Below are 21,998 nucleotides of genomic sequence, written 5' to 3'. Positions count from 1 at the left end.
AAAAAGAATAATTACAGTTCACCTTAATTGAGCCTTGTGGTGGCCAGGTACACCGTGGGGTTTAATCCTGCCCGGGGGCTGGGAGATGGCTAGGAGTGGCCCTGTTTATTTTATAAAGGAAGCAAGGCTCAGAGAAGTGAAACCACTTGCCCAAGGTCAGAGCGTGTGAGCAGCAGGGCCCGGATATCCCCTTCCTCGCCACGTGCTTGGCTCCCATGTTCAGCTTCCTCCCAGAGCCATACTGGCCCTGTTGAGGAGAAGAGGGGCCCCAGCAGGGAGAAGAGAGGTCCCGGGGCTCAGAGGACTGTCCCCTCAACTGTAGCTGATTGCTCTGTAAGTTCAGGCCTATTCCAGAAATCCTGGGGCAGAGCCTGGTCCCTGTCTCAGGTCTGAGTCAAAGGGAAGTGTCTCAACTGTCTTCCCCTCTCTCTAGGCCTCTGTGCCCTGCTTCTGTAAAATCGGGGGTGGGGGCTTATGCTTAACCCCTGAAGAGGCTCCAGGTCTAAGAGCTTGTGGGGACGGAGCAGGCCATGGTTGAGAGCTCAGGCTGCCTGGGTTCAAACCCTGTGTCTTTCTCTACCTGCTTGATGATACCTGGACAAATGATTTAACCTCTCTGGGCATCTGTTTCCTTGCATCTAAAATGGGGAATGTCTTGAGGCTTAAATATGATCCTGTTTGTAAAGCACATAGAACAGGGCCAGGATATGGCATGTGGGTCGACCCGTGGAGTACTGGCTCCTCCCATTTCCTCTTCTTCCCTTCACTTCTTCCCTTCATTTAGTCATTCATGCATTCACTTCTTTTGCCCACTGCTTTTGCTGCAGCCAGTTTTATTTATTTATTTTTTTTTTGAGATGGAGTCTCGCTCTGTCGCCCAGGCTGGAGTGCAGTGGCCGGATCTCAGCTCACTGCAAGCTCCACCTCCCGGGTTCACGCCATTCTCCTGCCTCAGCCTCCCGAGTAGCTGGGACTACAGGCGCCCGCCACCTCGCCCGGCTAGTTTTTTGTATTTTTTAGTAGAGACGGGGTTTCACCGTGTTAGCCAGGATGGTCTCAATCTCCTGACCTCGTGATCCGCCCGTCTCGGCCTCCCAAGGTGCTGGGATTACAGGCTTGAGCCACCGCGCCCGGCCGCAGTCAGTTTTCTTACACAAGTTCGTAAAACCCTCACGGCCACCCAATGAGGCAGAGCTCAGAAAGAGGAGGCTGCTTGCCTGTGGCCTCGAGTTAAAGATCTGCAGAGCCGGGTGGCAGGCCCTGAGACTCCAGGCTCCCCTCCCTGTGCCACTGGAGTAACAGCTGCCCCATCAGGAGTACTGGCCAGGCAGCCTCTGGACTACAGTCAGGAGGCCTGAAGGAGTCCTCGAAGGCTCTGGCATTCCAGGGAGGGTGGGTCGGATCTGGGCTGCCTGGTTCTGCCCTTGCTTGTTTCTGGGAAGTCCCAGGCCCTGCCCTCCTGGGGCTCACAGCTATGGAGGGACACACTCATTACTTAACAGTGACAATGAGAGTGAACAGGGCAGGCACAGGAGTGCCCAGGGGCTGGGGCAGCCCAGTCGGGGGCCTGACTCAGCCTGAGGGTAAAGGAGGGCTTCCTGGAGGAGGGGACATGTGAGCCATTTGAAAGATTGCCAGGATTTAACCTGGCAGAGGGTTGTTGTTAGATTGTTGCTGGCCCAGTCCCCAGGACCCGGCTTCTCACTTCTGTAATGTCAGTCCCCATCTCTCTCTGCCTGCCTCCTTTCTTTCCCTCTGGAGCCACTCATGGAGCCTGGGACTCTCTTCTTCCGTCTCTTCACCCAACTGACTCCCATCTTCCAGGTCTCAGCCCCGGTGTCCCCTCTGAGCTGCCTCAACCCTAAACACTGGGCACCACTGTCTGGGGAGGGCAGGGCTGTGGGTCGAAGGACTGTCGGAGTGCTCTTGAGAACATTAAAATGGGAGTGAGGCTGGAGACTCTGTTCAGGGCTGCTGGTAGAAGGACTCTAGGAAACCCCAGTCCGCAGGGGGTTCCTCAGTAGCCCAGGAATACCCAGGTAGTAAAGGCAGAGCTAGGGACTGGGCCCAGGCCCCCTGCTCCTGCTCTGTGCTTGCCCCTGTGCCACGCTGCTGCCCAGAGGTCACCATGGCATGAGGCGTGAGAGTGGGAGCCTTTTGGTCTTGGCCTGGCTCAGAAGGCCCGCTTGTCACCCGCTGTGTGACCTTGAGCACAGACCTTTCCTCCCTGAGCTTCAGTGCCCAGATTTGGAGACAGGGTAATGCCATATCCCCGGGCTTGTGAGAGTTCAGTGAAGGAACCTGTGTACTGAAGCCCTGCATGGCCCCGGTACATCACAGCCCCCAGTGGGGACAAGCCTCTAAGACTGTGCAAACCTTGGCTCTCCTGCCTGTCAAATGGGCATGAGGGAGCGATCAAGCCTGGCTCTGCAGGTGCAGACAGGGCATTTGACCTTGAGCAAGACCTCCATGGCTTGTCTGTGAAGTGAGCACCAGATGGTCCTTACTCCCGTGGAGACATGAGGATTCCACAGGTCACGATGTAAATGCAGGGCACAGCTGTAGTTCATCTCAAATAAAAATCCGACCTCTCCTTGGCCAGATGTCACATCCTGTCCCTCCACACTTAGAACACCAATATCCAGACCTCGCTATGGCTGCTCGGGGCCCAGGGATCTGTCCCACCAGCCTCCCCGCCTCATCTGTCCTCCCCCTGCCCACTGTGCCCAGCTGCCCCAGCTCTCACTGGCGCTCAGACAAGGCTCAGCCGCCTCTGGGCCTCTGCACCTGCTCTTCTTGCTCTCGGAGTGCTCTTTCGGTCTGCTGCTAGTGCCCAGCTTGGGGCCGGAGGGTTGAGCGCGCGGGTGTGTGGAGTCTCTTCAGTCCTGGAGATTGTGGCCGAGAGAACAAGCCCTGAGCTAGGTTGGTTGGGACAGGCAGGAGGGGCAGGCTGAAGAGATGTCTCTGGGCTCAGAGTGGCCCTCAGCTTCCCCGTCTGTGAACAGGGAGACTGGGCGTCACCCAGCCCAGGGCCTGTCCTCGCGGGGTTGGAGCACTGCCTCATGCCTCGTCCTCCATCTCCGCAGACAAGGACTACGAGAACGCCATCAAGTTCTACAGCCAGGCCATTGAGCTGAACCCCAGCAATGCCATCTACTATGGCAACCGCAGCCTGGCCTACCTGCGCACCGAGTGCTATGGCTACGCACTGGGAGATGCCACGCGGGCCATCGAGCTGGACAAGAAATACATCAAGGGTTATTACCGCCGGGCTGCCAGCAACATGGCACTGGGCAAGTTCCGGGCCGCGCTGCGAGACTACGAGACGGTGAGCTGGGGAACGGGGCAGGCCTGGCACCTGAGCCAGGCGGATACCGAGGGCTGGGCTGGCGGGGATGGGTGTGAGGAGCCATTCACGCCTCTAGTCACCACTTAGCCAGCCAGCAATTGCCTGTGGGGCCTTGGGCCCAGGCCACAGCTCTGCTCAGCCATCTCACATTTTGTGACCCTGGGCCAGTTACCCTGCCTCTCTGCACCTTCCTTTCTGCATCTGTGAAATGAGGAGAACAAGAGGATCAGCCTGAAGGGCAGCTGTGAGGAAAAGTGAGCTTCTGCTTTTCACGAGTAGACCAGTACCCGGCCCAGGGTCGTGTCCTGTGATGGTTCACCTGATGGTTACTGTCATTGTTAGTGCCGGTGCTGGACAGGAGCCACACGGCCTCCCTTCTTCTGGTAGAGCTTGTCTCTCAGGAGCAGGCAGAAAACCCACCACTGAATAGGTTAGCAAAATAATTGCAGGTGAGGATTGCACTTTGAAGGAAAGAGGAAGGGCAGTCAGGCGCGGTGGCTCACAACAGTAATCCCAGCACTTTGGGAGGCCAGGGTGGGAGGATTGCTTGAGCCCAGGAGTTTAAGACAAGCCTGGGCCACATGGGGAGGAGACCTCATCTCTACAAAAAATACAAAAATAAACCAAACGTGGTGGCACGCACCTTTAGTCCCAGCTACTCAGGAGGCTGAGGCAAGAGGATCACTTGAGCCCAGGAGCACAAGGCTGCAGTGAGCTATGCTCTCACCACTGCACTCTAGCCTGGGCGACACAGTGAGACCCTTTCTCAAAAAAAAAAGAAAAAGAAAACAGGAAGGGTGATAACGTTGCCAGGGACAGCAGGCAGGATATGTGTGATATGCTGATGAGGGAGGGGATCTAGGGCACAGTGAGAATTCTCTAGTGCCCTCAGCCACCTGATGAAAATCCTGATGGCGTTAGGCCCTGCAGAGCGAGCGCACACCTTCACACCAGGTGTGCTCTGCACCTTCCTTCAGGGAGGCTGACGTGGGAACTGGGATTACTCCCCTTCCACGGATGAGGAAACTGAGTCCCTAAGGGGTGAAGTCACCTGCCCAGTGACCCCCACCTGGTTAGTGGCAGAGCTGGGATTTGAATCCAGGAGGTCCGGCCCTCAGGGCCTTATCTCTCCCACCTCAGAGTTCGCTCCCTGAGATGGGGACGTGTGCTTGTCCTGCGCGTGGGGACGGTGCAGCAGGGGCTGTGTGTCTTGTGTGTCGAGAGGATTGTTATCCTGCCGCCACACACAGACACTTCACTCCCTCCTTCGGTTGCAGCCATCACACTCGGAGCTGCTTCTGTCGTGTAGGGAGGGGCAACCAGGGAGCTGGGAGCCGCGAGTCTGCAGTTGGTGTGGGGCTGAGAAGCACGAGTCTGCAGTCAGTGGAGCCAGCTCAGACGACTGGACCGGCTGTTGGCTGCTGGGGTGGAAGGTGGACTTCAAGCCAGGTGAAGGCTTGAGCCAAACATGGGGCCAGGGGACACGTGTTAGGATGGGGGCAGAGATGTGGCGGGGGGTTAGGGTGACACCTAGAAGGTTTCCTAGAAGGGGCAGGAGCAGCAGAGCAGAGGCCTTCCCAGCTTGGGCTCTCAAGCCCTTCTTGACCAAGCCCCTCCCTCATTGTCTCTTGGTGTCCTAATCTAGAAAATGGTGACAGGAGGAGTGGCCGCCTCTGGGTGGCAGTGGCTGTGATGATGTGGTTGAGTAAAGGTCACAAGCTGCAGGGCTCAGTAATGAGTAACCAAGAAGGACAGTCGGTGTTGGGTTGGGGCAGGGCTGCAGGTGAGAAGGGGGCCTGGGGAGACAGTGGGGCAGAAGAGAGGAGCCCCAAGGACAGGTTTAGGGCAGGGTCTTTGTCACATGTGGGGCTGCAGAAGCGTCTTTCCCCAGGGTAAGGAGCAGGAGCTCTTTTCAAGGCTCTGGCCCAGTCTAGGGCCCAACCCCGCATACTCCCTGAGGCTGGACTGGTTGGCTTCAGCCATCTTGTGGGTGTGCCACGTCTGAGCTATATTCCAGGCCTGGCAGATGGCAGGGAGGATTGAGGGGTTGGGGAATTCAGAGCCTTTTACAGGACACCCAGCACCTAAATTGTCGTGGCCCATTTCCCTATGGGGGCTCTCCCAGCAGCATTGGGGACCCCCACATGAGCCTGAGGGCTTACCTGTCATCAGGCCATCCACATGCCTGCAGGCCTCCAGCCCTGCTCCCTTCTGCACAATCCTTCAGGCTCCGTGTGCCCTGGGGCAGTTCATCTTCCCCAGACTAGACCTCCTGCTTGCCAGATGCTAGAGTTTCCTGCTAGACCAGGAGCTCGCCAGGGAAGCAGAGCAAACACGTGACCTTGACCTTGGGCAAGGGAGCTCCCATTAGCCTGAGTTTCCTCAGCTTTCTGCTCACTCTGGGCCCAGCACTGCTGGGAGCCCTTTGTGCACCTGAATTCAGCCTGAAGCCTAGAGAGGGGATGTCCCTCCTCCAGGGTCACCCAGCAGGGAAGTGGCAGAGCTGAGACTTGAACCCCCAATCCATGCTTGTAACTGTTTCTGGGCCACAATCAGTTGAATAGCTTCAGCACTTTTGTCCTCATCAAATAGAGAAGAGAAAACGGGTCATTGTTTGGAGGAAGTGTGTATAAATATTGTTTTATGGAAATTACTTTTCATTTACACAAGTACAGATGAGTGTTGGGTATGATACGAAAATCCCTGTTTTACATGTGGGCTGCAGGCAGAGGGTCTGAAGTCACCAGTGCAGGGGCTAGAGGGGCAGGCTCTGGGCTCAGGATGCCTAGGTTCACAGCCAGCTCAGATTGGGTGGCAGCTGCATGGCTCCCAGTGCCTTTTTTCCCAACCTCAGTGTCCTCATCTGTTAAAGGAGGTGAGAATATAGAAATAACAACCAAAGAGTTTTTTCCTTCTTTGTTTTTTGTTTGAGACAGTCTTGCTCTGTCGCCCAGGCTGGAGTGCAGTGGCACAAATCTTGGCTCACTGCAACCTCTGCCTCTTGGGTTCAAGTGATCCTCCCACCTCAGCCTCCCAAGTAGCTGGGGCTGCAGGCGTGCGCCATCATGCCCAGGTAATTTTTGTAATTTTTGTGGAGATGGGGTTTCACGGTGTTGCCCAGGCCGGTCTCAAACTCCTAGGCTTAAGTAATTTGCCCTCCTTAGCCTCCCAAAGGGCGGGGATTACAAGCATGGGCCACGGTACCCGGCCCTAAAGTGTTTTTTCTTTTCTCTCAGTCAACAATTAACACAGAAAGTTTCTGTGACCACTGGTCACGAAAGGGAGTGGGGGTTTCTCCCTACCGGCAACCAGGCAGTCGATTCTGCAGTGGACACCAGCCGGGTGTTCTCTAATTGAATCCATTCTGACACTATCTGTCTAGAGATTGCATTAGATTCCACAGGTTGAGGACTTAGTCCCCACTTGTCCCCCAGTTCTGATGCTGATCACAAGACCTAGGTTATTTTGCCGGTGATTCTGACTGACTGGGTGTTAGTTAGCATTCCTGTGACCCACTCCTTGGGTTCAGTTAATTTGCTAGAGAACTCCCTCATAGAATTCAGGGAAACACGGTTACCAGCTTTTTATAAAGGCTGCTACAAAGGATACAGATGAGGAGATGCACAGAGCGGCGTGTGGAATGGAGCGCAGAGCTTCCACGCCCTCTCCTGGAGCACCACCCTTCAGGAACCTCCTTGTGTTCAGTTATTCGGAAGCTCCCTGGACCCAGTCCTTTTGGGTTTTTATGGAAGTTTCATTATGTAGGCATAATTAATTATACCATTGGCCATTGGTGATCAACTTCACCTGCAGCCCTTCTCCCCTCCCGGAGGTTGGAGGGGGAGCTGAAACATTCCAACCTTACAGTCCCACTTTGATTATTCCAGTGACCAGCCCCCATCCTGAAGCTACGTAGGGCTGGCTAGCCATTAGTCAACACATGAGCATGCAAAAAGGCACATCACTTTGGAGATTCCAAAGATTTTAGGAGTTGTGTGCCAGGAAACAGGACATGATGAATATCAAACCTATATTTCACAGTACCACTGGCCACCTGTGGTCTTCAAACACAGTTCCCTTATATCCAAAGAATATACAACTCAAAAGGTACTACTGGCCGGTTTGTTACTAGAACTCCATTAGGTCATTAATAATTAGTCCATCATATTATATGATTATGTCTCCCAGGGTGAGACCAGTCAGGTTTGCAGGTATCTATTCAGTCTTGTCAGTTTCCAAAAGCAGGCGTGATCTCAGCAAATATATAGCTTCCCCCTTTCAGGCATTAGGTATTATTGAGATAAGAGACAATGTTACCTCTGACTCTGAGCCTCTTTCAAAGTGTTGATGTAATACTCGAGTTTTCTTAATTCATAACTCATTTATTCATTCCTTTACCCTCATAAATGTTCCTCCATCTCTTCATTTATATCTGTTGTCCTGAAGGAAGAAACTGAGGCAAAATTAATATAAGTAGAAATTTTATTTGGGCCAAGGTTGAGGACCAGCCTGGGAGCCTCAAGTTATCTTGGGAAGTGCTCTAGAGAACAGATAAGCTCAAGCTTTTAAAGACAAAATGATAAATCAGGAGAGGAGTGATTACAAAGGGTGTTTTTCTGGAACTCTCATTGGTTTAAAAAATAACATTGATGTGTAATTGGCTCTACCTTGTTAAATTACAGGGTGTAAGTGACGGTGTCCGTGTATGGCATTGTGAGGTTGATGTGTAGCTATTTATGGAGTCTTACTCTCGAGTCCACAGAGTCAGTGGCTTCGGGGGATGGGTTTTTCTCAAGGTGGGGAGTGGGACATGACTGCTCCCTCATTCCAGTTCCTCTCTAGGCTCGATCGTTTAAAGGGGGTTTGCATTACTCAAGGAAAAGTTCATTTTCTTTCTCATTTTTCCCTTTTGGTCAAAATCTTTCTTCTCGAAAGCATTGATCAAAGTCTGAGTGTCAGGGTGTCCCTCGTCACTAGGAAGGCTCACTTTAGGGCAGGCCTGTTCCATGTGGGGGGAGGGGGAAGGAGATGGCTCAGTGAGGAATTTTCAGAGTGTCCAGAAGCTGAAGTAGGATGGCCTCACAGAGTGGCAAAAAGAAGACCTGAATCAAGTCACTGATTTATACAGCTGCGTCTTGTGTGTTGAATCATCTCTTTTTTTTTTTTTTTTTTTTTTTGAGGCGGAGTCTCGCTCTGTCGCCCGGACTGGAGTGCAGTGGCCAGATCTCAGCTCACTGCAAGCTCCGCCTCCCGGGTTTACGCCATTCTCCTGCCTCAGCCTGCCGAGTAGCTGGGACTACAGGCCCCGCCACCTCGCCCGGCTAGTTTTGTATTTTAGTAGAGACGGGGTTTCACCGTGTTAGCCAGGATGGTCTCCATCTCCTGACCTCGTGATCCTCCCGTCTCGGCCTCCCAAAGTGCTGGGATTACAGGCTTGAGCCACCGCGCCCGGCCAATCATCTCTAGTCTTTAGGATACCAGGATTTTCATTTTCTTGGAAGTAAAACAAGATTAGTAATTTAAATAGTAGAAATATAATGCACATAAGGATTATAATGAAAACAAGAATGTATACGCCAGAATGAAAAAAAGAGCCTTTTCCAGTTAGGGAGCCAACTGAAACCATCATGAGGAAAATGAAACCCAGCTTCTGCTTTGGGGACTTACTGTAGCCAAGATGGAATTCAAGATTCAGTACAAACTGCAGGCAAATAATAAAAACCCAAAAACAATGGTCAGGGCTAGAATCTCAACACAGATGTGCTACTGAAGCATCGTTTTTCTCTCTCCAGTCCCCCAGTTTTACCAAAGACACTAATAATAGCAGGACCAATTTATTCTCAAAATACGTTTTAGTGTTATACTTTATTTGCATAAAGTACAGCAGGATTAGTGACTGACCATATAGACTCCTTTTAAGTTGGCTTTCCTGGAAAATGAGGAATTTCAGATTAGACTTTTTTTTTCTCCCCCCAGAGATGGAGTTTTCCTCTTGTCACCCAGGCAGGAGTGCAGTGGCGCAATCGCGGCTCACTGCAACTTCCACCTCCCGGGTTCAAGCGATTCTCCTGCTTCAGCCTCCTGAGTAGCTGGGATTACAGGCACCTGCCACACACCCAGCTAATTTTTCTTTTTTTTCAGACGGAGTCTCGCTCTGTCACCCGGGCTAGAGTGCAGTGGTATGATCTCGGCTCACTGCAAGCTCCGCCTCCCGGGTTCATGCTGTTCTCCTGCCTCAGCCTCCTGAGTAGCTGGGACTACTGACGCCCACCACCACACCTGGCTAATTTTTTGTATTTTTAGTAGAGATGGGGTTTCACCGTGATAGCCAGGATGGTCTTGATCTCCTGATCTCGTGATCCACCCGCCTCGGCCTCCCAAAGTGCTGGGATTACAGGCGTGAGTCACCACGCGCAGCCACTCACCCGGCTAATTTTTGTGTTTTCACTAGAGATGGGGTTTCACCACGTTGGCCAGGCTGGTCTTGAACTCCTGACCTCAGGTGATCCACCCGCCTCGGCCTCACAGAGTGCTGGGATTACAGGCGCGAGCTACCGTGCCCGGCCTTTTTGTTTGTTTTTTAACAGTCTCGCTCTGTCACCCAGGCTGGAGTGCAGTGGTGAGATCTCGGCTTACTGCAGCCTCTACCTCCTGGGTTCAAGCAGTTTTCCTGCCTCACCTCCTGAGTAGCTGGAATTGCAGGCATGTGCTACCACGTCCAGCTAATATTTGTATTTTTAGTAGAGACGGGGTTTCACCATGTTGGCCAGGCTGGTCTTGAACTCGTGACCTCACATGGTCCACCCACCTCGGCCTCCCAAAGTGCTGGGATTACAGGCATGAGCCACCTCTTCTGACCTAGGTTGGACTTTTAAAAGCCTTTTGAAGCTCCAAACCAAATATTCACCATCAGACTCTGCCTATACCTTACAAATTAGGTGAATTCGTTTCTTCTCGAGATCCCAGAATATCTTGAGGTTCCTAGGCCTGTCAGAAAATGACCTTTTTTTTTTTTTTTTTGAGACAGGTTCTTGCTCTGTCACCCAGGCTGGAGTGCAGTTGCGCAATCGTGGCTCACTTGCAGCCTCAACTCTCCAGGCCCAAGCGATACTCTCACCTCAGCCTCCCTAGTTGCTGGAACTACAGTCATGTGCCATGAAGCTCAGCTAATTTTTTTATTTTTTTGTAGAAATAGGGTTTCACCATGTTACCTAGGCTGGTCTTGAACTCCTGGGCTCAAGCAGTCTGCCTGCCTCAGCCTCCCAAAGTGTTGGGATTACAGGCTTGAGCCACCAGCAAAATAACAAAGTAACATTCTTTTTTTTTGAGACTGAGTCTAGGAGTCTCGCTCTGTCTCTATCACTCTATCACCCAGGCTGGAGTGCGGTGGTGCAGTCTTGGCTCACTGCAGCCTCCACCCCCAGGTTCAAGCAGTTCTCCTGCCTCAGCCTCCCTCAGCTGGGATTACAGGTATGCACCAACACACCCGGCTAATTTTTTTTTTTTGTATTTTTAGTGGAGATGGGGTTTCACCATATTGGCCAGGCTGGTCTCGAACTCCTGACCTTGTGATCCACCTGCCTTGACCTCCCAAAGTGCTGGAATTACAGGCATGAGCCACCGTGCCTGGCCCATAACATTCTTTACTTACTGAAAGGTCAGGGACCTTGTAAGGGAACTATGTAGGTAACAAACCAGGCCACTGTTTTTCCAGGTCATTGGGTTTATAAAGTCAACCCCAATCTTTGAAAGCAGTCAGGTCATATCTGAAAATATGCTGTTCCAGTCAAAAAGCCTTGGTAAAATAACCAGTGTTTTCAGTGTGTCCTGTTATAAAAGGAAACAGTCTTATTGTTTTCTTATGCAAATAACTATATTGCCATAAAATATATTCATGAATAGTTTGTGAATTCTGGAGAAATCAGGTAGAGAGAAAGGTAAATGTTTCAATTTTGCTCACCAAAATATACTTTACCCAGCCAGGTGTGGTGGCTCACGCCTGTAATCCCAGCCCTTTGGAAAGCTAAGGCAGGAGAATCACTTGAGTCCAGGCATTCAAGACCAGCCTGGGCAACACAGTGAAACCCTGCCTCTATTAAAAGAAAGTTATTATTATGTTTTAAAGTAAAATAAAAAAGAAATATAACTGGACTTGTTGGTGCATGCCTGTAATCTCAGCTACTCAGGAGGCTGAGGCATGAGGAGAATTGCTTGAACCTGGGAGGCAGAGGTTGCAGCGAGCCAAGACTGCGACACTGCACTCCGGCCTGGGCAACAGCGAGACCCTGTCTCAAAAAATTTAAAAAAAAATTTGAAAAGAGGAATCAGCACTGTTTCAAACAAAAAGCCGTAAAAACTATTTCAGTCCTCCATCAGTTCAGGCCTGTGAACAAGTAATTAATTCTTGTTCTACTTGATATTGTATTCATGAACCATCTTTTTTTGTTAGAGTTCTGAAAGTTTTTACCTAGTTCAATGGTATAATCCCCACAGTTATCAGAAACCAGTATTCAAGAATACTTGTCATGGTCTTTTCTGTGAATTTCCTTGAAGAAGCAGCAAATTTTTGATAGCAGCGGATTGTAAAATAATTTTTTTTTTTTTTTGAGATGGAGTCTTGCTCTGTCGCCCAGGCTGGAGTACAGTGGTGTGATCTCAGCTCACTGCAATCTCTGCCTCCCAGGTTCAAGCAATTCTCCTGACTCAGTCTCCCGAGTAGCTGGGACTACAGGCGCATGCTACCACGCCCAGCTAATTTTTGTATTTTTAGTAGAGATGGGGTTTCACCATGTTGGCCAGGATGGTCTCGACCTCCTGACCTTATGATCTGCCCACCTCGGCCTCCCAGAGTGCTGGGATTACAGGCGTGAGCCACTGCGCCTGGCCTAGGCTTACCTTCTAATTTGTGAGCGCTCATTTATCTTTAATTTTGTATCATGTAGATGATATACGAAAACATGTATAGACATAACTGTATGTAGACACAACATATAGCACACGTGTTGTACACATGTATGTATCGACAGGTCACAGATGTCAAGGAGTTCTGTGTGAAACAGAATAGAGCTTTAGACCTGAGAGGAGCCTGTTTACCCACAATGCTTGGGGCTCCATGAGGATAAACAGAGGTTCCCTCATGTGATACCAAAGGTGGCAAGAGGAAGGAGGGACGGACAGAGGTACATCAAAGAACAGGACTTGGAGGAGCCAGTCAAGGAGATCTTGTTTTCCATAAAGCAATTAAGTTTTACATTATCCTTGGCAAAAATCATGTCAACAAGAAGAAAAGGAGATTGTGTATAGTTAGGAGTAGTTGAAGAAGAGAGGAAATCAGAACAGAAGCGTCAAAAAATATATATATATACGTGTGTGTGTATGTGTGTGCATACATATGTAGCCAAATATCAGCTTTTAATTAAGTCAGCTTTTGACTGTAGAGCTCTTTAAAAACTTTTAATCAGGTTTTAGCCAGGCAGATAGCAAACATTCGGCCAGATGCGGTGGCTCACACCTGTATTCCCAGTATTTTGGGAGACTGAGGCAGGAAGATCACTTGAGGCCAGAATCCTGGGCAATATGGCAAGACCTCTTCTCTAGTCTCAAAAAAATTTTTTTAAAGAAATAGCAAACCTACGTGTTTCTTGGCTTTCCCTTTTTGAAATTCACATCAAGGAGTTTAGTTTGGGAGGTGGGGCATATTTGTTTATTAGTGGTCTAGGGTAATCATTATTTAAAGCTGTTTGTCTTTTGTAAATCTTACAGCAAAGTTCAGCAGACAGTTTGAGCATTTAAAGGGTTTTCTGGGGGAGTTTCCTAAAAAAAATAATAATTATACCTTTCAAATCTCTTATGAGATTGCAGCCAGGACAAACAGGAAGTAGGTCTCCATTAGATTTGTCTGGTTCGAAATCCTGCCTTTTCCAATTGTGTGCACAAATACATTAGGAATTTCAAAAGACCCTCATCTGGGCCGTTGCACTTTGGGGTATCTCATGCCACTGGGTCCATTTACCTAGGTATTTGCAGGATGGAGCTCCGTAGGTATCAGACATAAATCCAGCTGGTGTTTTGGGGCCGGGGCAGGGGTGTTGTCCCTTAAGGCAAAGCTCAGTTTCAATGAGCAGTTTCCTATAATTTTATTTATTTATTTATTTATTTGAGATGGAGTCTCGCTCTGTCACCCAGCCTGGGGTGGCGCAATCTCAGCTCCCTGCAGCCTCCGCCTCCTGGGTTCAAGCAACTCTCCTGCCTTGGTCTCCCAAGCAGCTGGGATTACAGGCGTGAGCCACCACGCCCAGCTACTCTTTGTGTTTTTAGTAGAAATGGGGTTTCACGATGTTGGCCAGGCTGGTTTTAGACTCCTGACCTCAAGTGATCCACCCACCTCGGCCTCCCAAAGTTCTGGGATTACAAGCATGAGCCACCATACCCAGCTAATGTTTGTGTTTTGAGTAGAGGCGGGGTTTCACGTTGTTGGCCAGGCTGGTTTCAAACACCTGACCTCAAGTGATCCACCTGTCTCGGCCTCCCAAAGTGCTGGGATTACAGGCATGAGCCACCACACCCAGCCTCCTACAATTTTAGAATTTCCTTCTCAAAAGTGACCAAGGCCAGGACAGTATATTGGGTCGAGGGTTGAGGTGTGCTCCTTTGTCAGTCTTCCAGGTGTCCGGTGAATCGTGTTCTTTTTTTTTTTTTTTGAGACGGGGTCTCGCTGTGTCACCCAGGCTGGAGTGCAGTGGTGTGATCTCGGCTCACTGCCAGCTCTGCCTCCCGGGTTCACGCCATTCTCCTGCCTCAGCCTCCCAAGTAGCTGGGACTACAGGCGCCCGCTACCACGCCCGGCTAATTTTTTTGTATTTTTAGTAGAGACGGGATTTCACCGAGTTAGCCAGGATGGTCTCGACTTCCTGACCTCATGATCCGACCGCCTCGGCCTCCAAAGTGCTGGGATTGCAGGCGTGAGCCACCGCGCCCGGCCTGTGAATCGTGTTCTTATGTGTCTTGGAATCTCTTATCACCTTGTGGCAGCAGAGTGCTTCAGGTATCAGAGTGACCAGTCCCTTATTCATACTTTTCCGGCTGAGCTAGAGTCCTTACTGGTCTTCTCCTAATGGGAGGCCCTTTAAGACTCCAACACGTCATGCATGGAAAAACGTCCCCATACCTCTGCAAAGTCTCTGGTTGCCTAAAGAATCCAGTGGGTCAGAGGGATCTATTTTCTCTTCTCTTTGGGGCAAGAAGACTTACACTCATGCAGCTTAGTTGGAAGCAGCTGCAATTTAAAAAGCATGCTGTGTAATTTCAGCCCAGAAGTGCAGCCACCAGTGCCAGAATGCCAGTGCCATGACCTGGGCCTCTTGCTGTGAAGCAGCGGTGGAGAAGGCAGTTTCCTTTGTTCCCCCGAAACCAGAGTCCCTTGCTTGTAGACAAAGATGGAAACCTTCCTTCTAGAAAAAGAGAGGTAGAAAGAACCACTCAAATAAAGTCTAGACCTCACCTGACAAGAGAGGGGGTCCAGATTCAGGAGCACTCACCCTTTTGCCCCCACTCAAATAAAGTCTAGACCTCACCTGACAAGAGGAGGGGTCCAGATTCAGGAGCACTCACCCTTTTGCCCCCAGTGAGACCTGTGGAGCTGAAGGAATACAGTGGGTTTGTTCTGGTACTGAGCATCGAGTCCAGGGGCACCCAGTGTCCAAGGGGGTACCTCTGAATCCTGCTCACAGGGCCAGGAAACATTGTCATAACCGAAGAAACTGAGGCAGAATTAACATAGAGTTTATTTGGGCCAAGGTTGAGAGAATTGCAGCACTGGAAACACTTCAGGTTACCTTGGGAAGAGCACTGGAGAACAAGGGAGAGGCTTGAGGGTTTTTGGTTTAGTTTTAGAGACAGAATCTCACTCTGTCACCCAGGCTGGAGTGCAGTGGCACCATCATTGCTCACTGCAGCCTCAAATTCCTGGGCCCAAGTGATCCTCCCACCTTAGCCTCCCAAGTAGCTGGTACTGCAGGTGCATGCCACCATGCCTGGCGAATTTTTTTCTTTATTATAGAGATGGGGTCTTGCTGTGTTCCCCAGGCTGATCTCGAACTGCTGGACTTCTGCCTCAGCCTCCCAAAGTGCTAGGATTACAGGTGTGAGGCACCATGCCTGGCCTGCTTGAGCTTTTAAAGCAAAAAAAGGACAAATGAGAAGAGGGATGATTATAAAAGATGTTTTTCAGGAAATATCATTGGTTTATAGAAATAACATTGATTAGTAATTGCCCGTCCATTGTGGAACTAGAGGGTGTGAGTTACGGTGTCTGTGGTTCGTGGCCGTCTAGAGTCCACATAGCACGTGGCTTCAGGGGATAAGTACTTATCTGAAGTGAGGAGTGGGATGAGACTGCTGTCTTATTCCAGTGCCTCTCTGGGTCTGATCATTTAAAGGGGCTCACCAGATAATTTTTCTTTCTCATACCCACCCTTTTCGAAGGGACATTGGAATTGGCCACTGTGCTGGGTCTGGGTCGTAGGCAGCCCACTAATCTAGCAGATGCCTCCCCTCAGATCACTTCCATTCGGATAGGGTACGGTTACATAGGTGCGGGACTAGTGGGCTATTTTTACCACCAGGCTATATAACCGCATTCACTGTTAGCCCCAGTTTCGCCAGATGGTGTGAAAGCACAACCCACTCCCATCCGGCCCTTGGGAATTCTGACAGAAGGTTTAAAAACATAGTTACGGTTTCTTAGGAATTATCCCTGCTTCCAGCACTGTAGGTATATACCCTTGGTGCTAGGACCACTACATCAGGTAGGGGAAAGAAAGAGAGAAATAAAATTTATAATTCCAGTACCAGCGTATTTCTCCCTTGGCTAGAACTGCAGAGTCACACCAACATCTTCCCCAACCCCTCTTCCCCAGATTCTGCATGTAACGTTGCAGCTCGGGGAGTTTGAGAAGATGCTGACAGTTTGACTGAAACAGGGATCAGAAGGCGGCCCACCAGGAGTGAGCTGGAGATGCCCGGTCTCTCTTGGGATGGGATTCAAAGGCTTAGGGAAATTGGAATGCTTGAGTGAATTTGTCACTTAAAACCCACTCACCCACACTGGAGGGTCCAGAGAACACACCTTTTACCAATACTTTGAGAAGCAGATTTGTGAGGGGGCCCCGGCATCCCTGCTTGCCCCTCTCTGCAGGCTGGACCTTACGGTGGGAACCGCAGTCACTCAGTTGTAAAACTTACATGCAGTGGGATCAATTAGATCCGGGAGAGGCAGGGGCCAAGTGTCAGCACTCAGCTGCTGAAGGCAAGATGTCTGTCAGGAACACAGAAGGAAATCCACCATTAGAATAATCTGACTGTTGCGCCTCAGTCAGAATAAGGGCTTATAGGGGGCCTGGTGATGAATGGAGTTTTAGCTCAGGTCCGACTCTCAGTGGGTTGAGTGGGTCCCTGGACCCCTCCTGTGGTTACTTCCCCCGTTCCAGCTGCACAATTGGAATAAGTGTACTCAGCAGCTGGCGGAAAATCCCCACGTGGGTTCCCTAAGCTGTGGAGTAAGGGCCGTTATGTTGGGAAAGGCTAAATGGAAGCCATAGAGCTGCCTCTACCTAGGAAAATTGTAAATCAAAAACAGCAGCACATCCCTGGAGATTGTAGAGATTAGTGCCACCATCAAAGACTTGAAAGATGCAGGGGCGGAGATCTTTACCACATCCCCACTCTGCTCTCCTGTTTGGCCTGTGCAGAAGACGGCTGCATCCTGGAGAATGGCAGGGGATTATCGTAAGCTCACCAGGTGGTGACCTCAGTTGCAGCTGCCGTACCGTGCGGTTTCATTGCTTGAGCAGGTGAACGCATCTCCTGGACCTGCTGTGCAGCTTCTGACGTGGCAGGTGTCCTTTCTCCATTCCTGTCTGTGAGACCCACCAGAAGCAGTTTGCTTTCAATTGGCAAGGCCAGCGCCACACCCTCGCTGCCTGCCTCCGGGACGTATCCGTCCTTCAGCCCTGGGTCACAGTTTCCCTCACAGGGATCTTTGCTTTTTAAAAAATTGTTTATGAAAATTGTTATTAATTTGTTATCTTTTTGTTTTAATAGCTTTTGGGGCACATGTGGTTTTAGTGACATGAATGAATTGTGTAGTGGCAAAGTCTGAGATTTCAGCACACCCATCACCCGAGTACCGTACACTGCACCCAGAACATAGATTTTTACCCCTCACCTTCTCCCACCCTCCCCCTTCTAAGTCTCCAGTTTCCATTATACCACTCTGTATGCCTTGCCTACCCATAGCTTAGCTCCCACTTACAAGTGAGAACATACAGTATTTGATTTTCCATTAGTGAGTTAATTTCACATAGAATAATGGCCTCCAACTCCATCCAAGTCTACAAAAGCCATTATTTTGCTCTTGTTTTTGGTAGGGTAGTATTCCTTCATGGAGATATTATATTGATCACCCTTCCGTTCTACAAGCTATCACACTGGTCCACGACACTGATGGCATTTTACTAATTGAACCTAGTGAGCATGAAGCAGCTACTCTGTACTTATTGGTAAGACAGTGTGGAGTGAGGCAATTCTCTTAATAAACACCCTCTCATGTATATCCACATGCATAGGTACAGTCATGCATTGCTTAACAACAGGTACTTTTTGAGTAATGTGTTGTTAGGTGATTTCATTGTGTGAGCACCATAGAGTGTGCTTACACAAACCTGGATGTTACAGCTTACTACATACACACCTAGGTTAGGTGGCATGGCCGAGTGCTCCTAGGCTACATGCCTGTACAGCATGTTACTGTGCTGAGTGCTGCAGCAACTGTAGCACAACGGTAAGTATTTGTGCATCTGAACGTAGAAAGGGGATAAAATAGGACCGGGCGCGGTGGCTCATGCCTGTAATCCCAGCACTTTAGGAGGCCAAGGTGGGTGAATCACAAGATCAGGAGATCGAGACCATCCTGGCTAACACAGTGAAACCCTGTCTCTACTAAAAATACAAAAAATTAGCCGGGTGTAGTGGCGAGCACCTGTAGTCCCAGCTACTCTGGAGGCTGAGGCAGGAGAATGGCATGAACCTGGGAGGCGGAACTTGCAGTTCCAAGATCACACCACTGCAGTCCAGCCTGGGCAACAGAGCGAGACTCTGTCTCAAAAAAAAAAAAAAAAAAAAAAAGATGAAATAGGCCGGACACGATGGCTCATGCCTGTAATCCCAGCACTTTGGGAGTCTGAGGCAGGCAGATCATAAGTTCAGGAGTTTAGGACCGGCCTGGCCAACATGGTGAAATCCCATCTCTACTAAAAATACAAAAATTAACCAGGCGTGGTGGCGGGCGCCTGTAATCCCAGCTACTTGGGAGGCTGAATCAGGAGAATTGCTTGAACTTGGGAGGCAGAGGTTGCAGTGAGCCAAGATCAAGCCATTGTATTCCAGCCTGGGCAACAGAGCAAGATTCCATCTCAAAAAAAAAAAAAGAAAAAAAGAAAGAAAAAGATAAAATCTAGTACACCTGTTGAGGGCACTTACCATGAATAGAGCTTGTAGGACTGGAAATTTCTCTGGGTGAGTCAGTGAGTGAGTGGTGAGTGAATGTAAGGTTAGGACAGTACTGTAGGTGTCTGTAGGCTTCATAAACACTGTACACTAGATTCTACTAAAATTTATTTTTAAAAAGTTTTGGTTCTTCAATAATAAATTAACCTAGTTTACTGTAACTTTATAAACTTTTTAATTTTTAAAAACTTTCTCACTTTGTTGTAATAACACTTAGCTTAAAACACAGATGTACAGCTGTACAGAAATATTTATATCCTTATTCTGTAAGTTTTTTTCTGTTGAAAAAAAATTTCTTCTGCTTTTTAAACTTTTTTGTTAAAAACGAAGACATGAACACAGACATTAGCCTAGGCCTACACAGGGTCAAGAGATCAATATCGCTGTCTCCCGTCTCCACGCCCCGTCCCACTGGAAGGTCCTCTGGGGCTGTCATACACATGGAGCTGTCATCTAGGGTGACAGTGCCTTCTGGATAGCCCTGAAGGACCTGCGTGAGGCCCTTGAGAAGCTGGTATTGTTTTCAGAAAAATGTCCATGGTGGTTTGCTTGGCTTCTGTTTTCATCATGGATTTGTGTGATTCATGGCGTTGTGCTAAGACACTCCTATGGCTGCGCTGTCACTAGGCAGTAGGACTATTTCATCATGTTTATTTTCTGGGACCACACTCGTATATGCGGGCCACTGTTGACTGAAACGTCATTATACAGCTCATGACTGTATATGTGTCTCTCACTCTGTCGCCCAGACTGGAGTGCAGTGGCGCGATCTCAGCTCACTGCAAGCTCCGCCTCCCGGGTTCACGCCATTCTCCTGCCTGAGCCTCCCAAGTAGTGGAGACTACAGGTGCCTGCCACCACACCCGGCTAATTTTTTTTTTTTTTTAGTAGAGATGGGGTTTCACCGAGTTAACCAGGATGGTCTCGATCTCCTGACCTCATAATCCACCCGCCTCGGCCTCCCAAAGTGCTGGGATTACAGGCGTGAGCCACCGCGCCCGGCCTGTGTGTGTGTCTCTCTCTTACTGGTTCTGTCTCTCTGGAGAACCCTGACTCGCATGATGGATCTGCCCCTCATTGGGTCCTTTTCCAGAAGACACACCTCTGTTGTTCTTTCCTGTCTATGCTTGGAACTTGGGTGCAGACCTAGGCCAGATCTGGGGACTCCTTCTGCACTCCCTAGCCCTTCCTGGGATCTCCTGGTTTTTGTTCTGTGGCTTTGGGTTCCTTACAGCAGAGTCCAGCACAGTCAGTTAGAAATGCGTGTTGCCTTGCAAGCGAATACTGGTGCCTGTACACCTGCAGCATGGATCTGTGAAAGTAACAGGAATCGTCACAACCACTGTTTAATCCAGCACTCGCCATGGCCCAGGTCGTGACCTTCATGCAGTAATAACTCATTTCATCTTCACAGCTATCCTGCACAATGGAGACTTTCTTTATCCCTGGTTTATAGGTGAGGAAACCAAGGCCCAGAGGGTAGTTCCCTCCACTGAGGTTGCACAGCCAGGAGGTGGCAGCTCTGTCCCAGAGTCAGGCCGTAAGCAGGGCATGCGCAGCGGGTCCGAGTTTCTTGGCACAACACTCACCCTTAGTTCAGGCAGTGTACCCTGGTGCTCTCGCCTCTGACTTATTATCCAGAGAATGCTGGGTGTAACTTGCCAGACTCATTCACCAGAAACTAACCCCATAGGGTGAAAACCCTCATGTCAGGCTTCAAGCTGTCACTGGGCAGTGGCATTTCCTGCCCTGGAAACCTGACTTCCCCCAGCTGCCTGCATGCCTCAGGTGGGCATGGCTCCCGCCTGGGCTGCAGCTCATTGTCTGCATGTTGGAGATACTCAGAATACCCTGTTACACTTTGTACTGTGGGTCCGCTCCACGTGGGATCTTGATGCTGCTCTGTCATCCCTCACCCTCAGTTTTAAAACCCAAGCAGTTCTGAAGAACTGTTCTGCTAAGTTTGGGCAACTCATTCGGTGGCAAAACCTGACCTGAACTACTAAGAAGCTGCTGGTGGTCTTGATTACTCTCCAGTGGCATGTCTGGAGGTTTTGCTGCAGAAATGGCTGTGTGTGTGCGTGTGATTGCTAGGTACTGCCCTGGACCTGCTGGGGGTGTCCTGTGATAGAGCATGTACACCAAATCGTGGGGTTTGTTTTGTTTTGTTTTGGGTTTTTTTTTGAGACAGAATCTCACCGTGTTACCCAGGCTGGAGTGCGATGGCACAATCATGACTCACTGCAGACTTACCTGGGCTCAAGCAGTCTTTCCGCCTCTGCCCCCCAAAGTAGCTGGGACTACAGGCATGCACCACCACACCTGGCTGACTTTTTTTTTTTTTTTTTTTTTGTATTTTTTTCTAGAGACAGGACTCACTATGTAGTCCAGGCTGGTCTTGAACTCCTGAGCTCAAGTGATCCTCCCACCTCAGCCTCCCACAGTGCTGGGATTATAGGCATGAGCCACCGCACCCAACCATCCACCAAATCACTTTACTAAAATCCAAAAACATTCCCAATCCCCAAATACAGGCAGCCCCCAGGGCTTCTTCGGGGATTGTAAACCCGTGTTACCATTTCACCAGCTCCAGACATCATTACCCATGAGTATTCGCCACTGAAGGTAATGCTTTTAGAAACAACTTGTTTACTTAGCACTGTGGATTCACATGCAGTTGTAAGAAGTAATGTAGAAATCCCAGTTTTCCCTAAAGGTATATCTGGCATAACTACATGAATATCACAGTCAGAATACTGACCTTGATACACTCCAAATGCCAGTTCTTTAGAAAAGAACAGTTCCGTGTGAAGTTCTGACCCCATGGGCCTTCGGGAGCTGAGTCCCCTCCGGTCCGGAGTGAATGAGCTTCCCTAGGGGCAGAAGCCCAGCGGGGCATCTGCACTGTCCAGCTAGACCTCGCACGTCGCAGCAGCTGCAGTAGCAGCGGGCCTTGGGATGAGCACTTGCCTGCTGCCGCCTGGCATTAAGTTCTCACGACAGCCCTCCAGGGGGTGCTGGCACCACCCCTACTTTCTAGAAACTGAGGGAGGCTTGAGACGTGAGGCCGCCTGCCCTGGCAGAC

General features: G+C 49.9%; 1 protein-coding gene across 1 annotated transcript in view; it reads left to right on the top strand.

The window, feature by feature from the left end:
• PPP5C (protein phosphatase 5 catalytic subunit) overlaps window positions 1–21,998 on the top strand; it is a 43,705-nt gene that overhangs the window by 3,610 nt on the left and 18,097 nt on the right. Inside the window, exon 2 of the mRNA XM_017874323.1 lies at window positions 3,087–3,328. Within this exon, the coding sequence (XP_017729812.1) occupies window positions 3,087–3,328 (242 nt within the window). The remainder of the gene's footprint in view (window positions 1–3,086; window positions 3,329–21,998) is intronic.

Source organism: Rhinopithecus bieti, unplaced genomic scaffold, assembly GCF_001698545.2.
Source record: "Rhinopithecus bieti isolate Rb0 unplaced genomic scaffold, ASM169854v2 scaffold_7888, whole genome shotgun sequence".
Lineage (NCBI taxonomy): Eukaryota > Metazoa > Chordata > Mammalia > Primates > Cercopithecidae > Rhinopithecus > Rhinopithecus bieti.
Note: the sequence above shows the minus strand (reverse complement) of the source record. Positions and strands in the feature narration are given on the sequence as shown.